At 44.2% G+C, this 8,166-nt stretch overlaps 1 protein-coding gene across 2 annotated transcripts; it reads left to right on the top strand.

Annotated features, from left to right (window-relative positions):
• The first annotated feature begins 69 nt into the window (after positions 1-69).
• On the top strand, positions 70-3,828 carry RPL15 (ribosomal protein L15). 2 transcript variants are annotated; one of them, XM_054483664.2, is made up of 4 exons: positions 70-168; positions 844-1,025; positions 1,431-1,567; positions 2,193-3,828. In XM_054483664.2, the coding sequence occupies exons 2-4, from the start codon at positions 854-856 to the stop codon at positions 2,496-2,498; spliced, it is 615 nt and encodes a 204-aa protein (XP_054339639.1). In that variant the 5' UTR covers positions 70-168; positions 844-853; the 3' UTR covers positions 2,499-3,828. The 2 variants fall into 2 exon arrangements, with proteins under 2 accessions (XP_054339639.1, XP_054339637.1); XM_054483662.2 differs by having other exon boundaries at positions 142-290.
• The last annotated feature ends 4,338 nt before the right edge of the window (positions 3,829-8,166 follow it).

Here is an 8,166-nt window from a genome sequence, read left to right as displayed (position 1 = left end):
CCCTCGGCAGAACTCCGCCCACCAGGCGCGATGCCGGAACTACATGTCCCATGACGCTCTGGGAGGCCGCAGCTGTCCACCGGAAAGAGGTTGGCTGAGGTGGGGGAGGAGCCCAAAAGGCATTGTGGGAGTACAGTTCTTTCCTTTCCGTCTGGCGGCGGCCATCAGGTAGGCTGCGTTGAGGATCTTTGCTCTTCCATCCGCCTTTGATCGTCTTCCTCTTCAGCCATCCAGGCCCGGGGAAGCTGCGTCCTCCGAGATAGGTCTCCCTCCTGTGCGGCCAGAGTTTGGTCAGGATGCGGGACAGCAAAGGGGTGGAGAGGCGGCCCCCGGGGCGGGTTGAGCGAAGATGTGATGGCGGCGCGAATTCGAGCTGGGCCCGGATACTGGAGGAGGCGTGGGGCTGACGAATGGGGCGCCCGGGACAAGGCAGCCTAAAGTGAGGCTGCTGGTTGGGTGGGGTAGATGCATTTTTCTCGAGAGTTAATCCTCGGCGGCCGCAGCAGTACCTTGCCCTGTGGTGTCAGCGGCATCTCCTTTCAGGTCCCCGTTGGGGACGCCGCCTGCCGCAGCCGCCCGCCCCCTTGGTGCTCAGCTCTGGTTCTGTTCATTCGCCCCACCAAAACGTGCCGAGCACCGCTCTGCGCTAGGGTTGCGGAGGTGACTGAACGCGGCTCCGTGGGCGCCGTGGTGGGGGTTGGGCTAGCTGTCCCCGGTAGTTGGTGCAGAGCCATTTTCATTCCCGGAGGTTTCCTTGTGCTTGTTGGGGAACTAAGATGGACGGGTACAGTCGTCTTTTGTACTTCAAGCGGATGATATTTAATACACAGTTTGATTTCACAGGTAAGCCAAGATGGGTGCATACAAGTACATCCAGGAGCTATGGAGAAAGAAGCAGTCTGATGTCATGCGCTTTCTTCTGAGGGTCCGCTGCTGGCAGTACCGCCAGCTCTCTGCTCTCCACAGGGCTCCCCGCCCCACCCGGCCTGATAAAGCGCGCCGACTGGGCTACAAGGCCAAGCAAGGTACGTGATCGACTGCGTGGATGCTTGGATAAAATTATATTCGAGAAAAGTTGGAAACCAGCTGTTAGGAAGACACTGCTGCCCCAGTGTCTGTCTTCGCATAGGGCTTTGGCAGAATAGAGCTAGCAACACTGATCAATTACTGTATGCACTGTCTAAAGTGGCAAGTGTGTCAAAGGTTACAAATCTGAATGAGTTCAGACTACAGCAGAATAAACAGTGTGCCTCCCTGTGTGAGTAGCCTAAGGTACATTGAAGAAGACTGGGATGTGTTTTATTTTTTTCCATTTGATAGCATTAACTTACTGTTGAAGTATTTTTGGTGGAGTATTAGTGACAAGCCATTGAGTCTTAAGCCTTATGGCTTCCTATAAAATCACTAATTGTGTGTGTGTTTGTGTGTAGGTTACGTTATATATAGGATTCGTGTTCGCCGTGGTGGCCGAAAACGCCCAGTTCCTAAGGGTGCAACTTACGGCAAGCCTGTCCATCATGGTGTTAACCAGCTAAAGTTTGCTCGAAGCCTTCAGTCCGTTGCAGAGGTAAATGGTTTTGAGTAGCAGTTATATTGAATACTGCCTGGGGATGGTGGCAGAGACAGATTTAAGCAACTTTTCTGATTGTACTGAGGTGAGCTGTCTCGTGTATAAAACAGGGTTTGTGATTTTTACTAGTCTTGGTAAAGAGTAATTGCTTGAAAGATTTGTAAGTCTTTGTTACAAATGCGTGTGTATATACTGGAAGTACTTGTGGAACCTAAGCTTTGAAGAGGCAAGAATATGCAGAAGAGACCAAATGTGGCCTGCACAGCCTAAAATATATACTAAATATTTTTAAAGCTAAACGTTGCTGAGCTCTCAGTTGTATTGGAAAAAGATAAGGTCCCCAAACCCTAAATTTTGTTAACCAGATATTAACATATTCATGCCCTAGACAGGAATGGAGTATTAAGAGGGAATGATGTGTTTCAGTCTATGTGTGTTGTTTTAGCAAGTCTGCTTTATCTGATTATACTTGTGATAGTCTAGGGAGAGATGCTTAGTAAATAACTTGAGTAGTAAAAGACTCTTGTCTGGTGGTGAACTAGAGTTGAGAATTAAAATGCTTTCTGACTTGCTGCTATAGGCAATGTGGGAGACTGACCTTGGGCCTTTTTTCCTATTCTAGGAGCGAGCTGGACGCCACTGTGGGGCTCTGAGAGTCCTGAATTCTTACTGGGTTGGTGAAGATTCCACATACAAATTTTTTGAGGTTATCCTCATTGATCCATTCCATAAAGCTATCAGAAGAAATCCTGACACCCAGTGGATCACCAAACCAGTCCACAAGCACAGGGAGATGCGTGGGCTGACATCTGCAGGCCGAAAGAGCCGTGGCCTTGGAAAGGGCCATAAGTTCCACCACACCATTGGTGGCTCTCGCCGGGCTGCTTGGAGAAGGCGCAATACTCTCCAGCTCCACCGTTACCGCTAATATAAGTAAAGTTTGTAAAATTCATACTTAATAAACAATTTAGGACAGTCATGTCTGCTTACAGGTGTTATTTGTCTGTTAAAACTAGTCTGCAGATGTTTCTTGAATGCTTTGTCAAATTAAGAAAGTTAAAGTGCAATAATGTTTGAAAACAATAAGTGGTGGTGTATCTTGTTTCTAATAAGATAAACTTTTTTGTCTTTGCTTTATCTTATTAGAGAGTTGTATGTCAGTGTATAAAACATACTGTGTGGTATAACAGGCTTAATAAATTCTTTAAAAGAAGAGAACTGAAACTAGCCCTGTAGATTTTTCTGGTGCATGTGATGAAACCTGCAGCTTTATCGGGGTGCTGGCAATGCTCTGCTGGTTTATTTTCAAGTGGCTGCGTTTTTTTAGTTTGGCAGGTGTAGACTTTTAAATTGGGCTTTAGAAAATTTGGGTTAGCCTGGAGAAAATTGCCTCAGCCTCCACAGTACCATTTTAAATTCACATAAAAGGTGAAAGCTCCTGGTTCAGTGCCATGGCTTCATGGCATTCATTGATTAGTGGTAATGGTAAACACTGGTGTGTTTTGAAGTTGAATGTGAGATAAAGTTATTAAGATTGGTAAGCTAGCAATGAATGCTAGGGTGGGAAGCTGGTGAGGCAGTGGCCATTAGATAAATACCTTTCAAGTGTGAGCTTAGATGTCAACCCTAAAATACTTACCCGTAACGCTAATTGTGATCATTATGAATCCCTTCAGTCACATTAGGGGGAAAGTAGTTGGCTATAAGTACCTCATTCTTAGTCCAGTCAGTCTTAAAAACATCTTGGGTTACCCACTCTGTCCACTCCCATAGGCTACAGAAAAAGTCACAAGCACATGGTTTCCAACCGTATGTGTTTTCTGCGGTTATTTCTCTTGTTCCTGGCCAAACAACCCTAAAAATCCTTACCATTCCACAAAGTTGGACCATCACTTGTGCACCCACTTTGTGAGTATACCACCACATTGCATTTCTGTTTGCATCATGTCTTCCAGGAGACTAGACTACTGTTTTCCAGGGTGAATTTGAGTGTAAAGAAAATGTAGACAAGGAATTGCCCAATTTTAAATTCTGACTTTGCTGACTTAATGTAAATGCTCGTTCTGAACCAATTTTCTCCTGTCTTCTCTAGGGGTTTCAAAAGGCTCAGTTAATTGATTGCCAGGAAGTACTCATAGCAAGTTCATAAAAGTTCTTGAGACCTAACTGTCTTCACAAAAAAAGATCTTAAGTCATACATTTTAATTGTGTAGAGGTTGTTCAACTAAAGGAATAAATGTCTATTAAACTAAAACAAATGGACGTTCTGTTATTTTTTGTCATCTTATAGTGCTAATGTACTTTAAAGCAAACCAAATACCCTAACCAGCAAAAAGGCATCAAAATGTGATTATAGAAATAATATAATTTGAGATAGCATAAAATGTACTTATTCTCTCAGTTCTTTGATCATTGCATGAGTTAGGTTTTTATCTAAAACTGTTCAGCTGGGTGTGGTGGCTCAGGCCTGTAATCCTGGCACTTTGGGAGACAAGCTGGAGGATTTGTTGAGGCCAGCCTGGGCAGCATAGTGAGACCTCTGTTTAAAAACAAAAAAAAAACTTAAACATGGCTAATTTGGGAAGGAGAGAAAGGGTTCGGGCCAAAGGTCAGCATTGTCTCTACAAGAAAACCTTGTTCCTTTTCTTGCTACCCTACAGTTTTATCTCCACACAGTAGCCCAAGGGATCCTATTAAATTGATCATGGCACTCCTGTGCAAAAAAATCAAAAGTCCTCATGATAGCTTTCATGGTCTTCCCACTTTATGTGTGACCTCATGTCCCACTGCAGTCCTCACCCCAGGCTCCTTGCTGTTCTTCAAATACGCCGAACACTTCCTAATGCCTGTATGATGGGAAAGCTTTACTCCAATACTAAGGGTCACTTTATTAGCTATACCCTGACCACCCCACAAGCTGTTCCCATTTGCTTTACTATTTCTATATTGGCATGTAATTCACACAGCAACACTGATTATTCAGTTTTGTTTTTTGTTGTTTTTTTTTTCAGATGGAGTCTCTCACCCAGTCGGGAGTGCAGTGGGGCAATCACGGCTCACTGCAACCTCTGTCTCCCGGGTTTGAGCAATTCTTCTCCCTCAGCCTCCCAAATAGCCAGGACTACATGTGCACACTGCCACGCCCAGCTAACTTTTGTATTTTTAATAGAGATGGGGTTTCATTATGTTGGCCAGGCTGGTCTCGAACTCCTGACCTCAAGTGATCCACCTGCCTTGGCCTCCCAAAGTGCTGGGATTACAGGCGTGAGCCACCACACCCAGCCCAATCTTTATTTTTTGTATAGACAGGGTCTCACTATGTTGCCCAGGTTGGTCTCAAACTACTGGCCTCAAGCAATCCTGCCTTGGCCTCCCAAAGTGCTGGAATTACAGGCATGAACCGCCACACCGGGCCCAAATTTACTTTAGTAATAACAACAATTGGCTGGGTGCGGTGGCTCAGGCCTGCAATCCCAACACTTTCGGAAACCAAGGTGGGCTTGAGCTCATGAGTTAGAGAGCAGCCCGAGCAACGTGGTGAGAGCCCATCTCACAAAAATTAAACAAATTAGCTGGGCATGGTGTTGCATGCCTGTAGTCTCTGAAATCACACCACTGCACTCCATCTTGGGTGACAGAGCCAGAACTTGTCTCAAAAAAAAATAACAATTGGTTTCTTACAATCCCAAAAGTTGCAGTTACTAGTATTAATCCTTTTTTGCCAATGAGAAACACAAAGATGAAGCAACTTGCTCAAAGTCATACAGTGACAGTCTGAATTCAAATCCTGTACACTTAATTTGTTTTGTTTTGGTTTTTGTTGAGATGGAGTCTCACTGTGTCGCAAGGCTGGAGTGCAGTGGCATGATCTCAGCTCACTGCAACCCGGGTTCAAGCGATTCTCCTGCCTCAGCCTCCCGAGTAGCTGGGACTACAGGCACGCACCACCACGCCCAGCTAATTTTTGTATTTTTAGTAGAGACAGGGTTTCACCATGTTGGCCAAGATGGTCTCGAGCTCCTGACCTCAGGTGATCCTCCCGCCTTGGCCTCCCAAAGTGCCGGGATTACAGGTGTCAGCCACTGCACCTGGCCAACTTAAAGTTTTTGATAGATAATACATTAATGTTAAAAATTCAAAGGATAAGTATAGGCTCTACAGTACAAACCCTTCTGCCTCCTAGTTCCCCTCCCTGGAGGCAATGTGATCAGTTTAACAATATTTTTTTATTTTGAGATAGGGTCTCACTGTTGCCCAGGCTGGAGTGTAGTGGCGCGTTCACAACTTACTGTAGCCTCGACCTCCTAGGTTCAAGCAATCCTCCCACCTCAGCCTCTCGAGTAGCTGGAACCACAGGTGCACACCACCATGCCAGGCTAATTTTTGTATTTTTTGTAGAGACAGGGTTTCACCATGTTGCTCAGGCTGGTCTCAAAGTCCTGGGTTCAAGCAATCTTCCCGTCTCTGCTTCCCAAAGTGCTGGGATTACAGGTGTGAGCCACTGTGCCCAGCCTACATATGTATTTTTTCCTTTTTTTCCCCAAGTGGTAGGATATGATATACATTGTTGATTTTTTTGTTTAGTTATGTATCTCAGAGCTTATTCTTTATCAGCTCATGAGGAACTTCATTTTTTTTTTTTTTTTTTTTTTGAGACGTAGTTTTGCTCTTGTAGCCCAGGTTGGAGTACAATAACACAATCCTGGCTCGCAGCAACTTCTGCCTCCCAGGTTCAAGCGATTCTCCTGCCTCAGCCTCCCGAGTAGCTGGGATTACAGGTGCCTGCCACTACATCCAGCTATTTTTGTATTTTCAGTAGAGACGGGGTTTTGCCATTTTGGCCAAGCTGGTCTCGAACTCCTGACCTCAGGTGATCCACCCATCTCAGCCTCCCAAAGTACTGGGATTACAGGCATGAGCAACCATGCCCGGCCAGAACTTCATTCTTTTGGTATAACTGCATGATATCCCATCATGTGGATGTACCATGATTCATTGGATGTGGACCCTCCTGATGGACATTTAAATTTCTTCCAATCTGTTGCTATTACAAAAAGAAAAATGTGTGCATACATCTTTATTCATCTGTAGAATAAATTATTAGAAGTAGAATGGCAGAGTTAAAAATTGTATGTATGTAATTTTTTATAGATATTGCCAAATTGTCTTCCATAAAAGTTGAACCAATTTTCACTACCACCAGCAAAGTAGGAGAGGACTTGTTTATCCACACCCTCTTTAATGTAGGTAATCAAATTTTGGGATATCTGCCAGTCTGTTAGGGGGAAATGATACTGTTCTCTACTTTTATTTTGCATTCTGAGTGTGGCAGAGGCAAAGCTATGTGCATACCATAGCTTTTTCTCCCCCTGAAAACACAACTAAACTATGTTGTTTTCCTGGCCTCTCATGCATTTAGGTTGGGGTCATATTACTTCCCTCAAAGAAAAACAACAGTTGGTATGCCTCCTCCACACTTCCCACAACTGTGGAAGCCAGTGATCCAGATAGCATAGCTATTAATACAAGATGGAAGAAAGCCACTCAACCCCATCAGACAGCATGAGTGGTAAGATTTTATTGTGTCAAACGACTGCATTAGTTGTGTTTTGTTATTATGGCAGCATAGCCTAGCTTGGCCCTAACTAATTCAATAAATAAAGTTGAGCATTATTTGTACATGTAAGAGTGTTTTTTTTGTTTGCTTTACAGTGGCTTTCCACTTTTCTGTCAGAGAATGCCCCCTCCCTTATGTACCATGCTATATTAATAAATTGGAAGGAGCTGCTAGCTCATTTCTCCTATGCTTCATAATTTTTCTGCTCATGAGATTCTTATTTTTTTGAGACAAGTCTCTCGCCCAGGCTGGAGTGCAGTAGCACGATCTCAGCTCACTGCAACCTCCACCTTCCAGGTTCAAGTGATTTTCATGCCTCAGCCTCTTGAGTAGCTGGGATTACAGGTGTGCGCCACTACTAATTTTTTTGTACTTTTAGTAGAGGTGGGGTTGCACCATGTTTGCCAGGCTGGTCTATTACCCCTGATCTCAGGTGATCTGCACCCGTCTTGGCCTCCCAAAGTGCTGGGATTACAGGAATAAGCCACCAAGCCTGGCCCTGCTCATAGGATTCTTGAAGGTAACTTTATGTAGAATAAATTCTTCAAATTTCAACTGTTCATTTTCACCTTTCAATTCTAAGTTCTGATTTCATCTTTAAGTTCTGAAATTCCTAAACCAAAATAGTAGCTCTATTGTATCAGGCAGACTAAATGAGGCAACAGTAATAACCTCCAAATTTCAGTGGCTTAAAATAATAAAGATTTGTTTCTTGATCATACTTCATGTATTTTAAAGATTGTTCTCACTCTAGAATCCAGACTGTTAGAACAGACACTATCTGGAACATTGCAAGGTGTCCATGGCAGAGGGCAAAGAGCATGGTGTAGAACACCCTAACTTGTAAAGCTTCTGCTCAGGTTGTCCCATGGCTATTCCTGGGTTCAAAGGGTGGGAAAGTGAAATCTTCCAGTGCTTGGAAAGAGAGAGAGAATCAAATATTTGTGAACAGCTCTAATGTCTACCACATACACTAATC

This window comes from Pongo pygmaeus, chromosome 2 (assembly GCF_028885625.2).
Source record: "Pongo pygmaeus isolate AG05252 chromosome 2, NHGRI_mPonPyg2-v2.0_pri, whole genome shotgun sequence".
Classification (NCBI taxonomy): Eukaryota; Metazoa; Chordata; class Mammalia; order Primates; family Hominidae; genus Pongo; species Pongo pygmaeus.
This window is presented reverse-complemented; position numbering and strand designations above follow the sequence as displayed.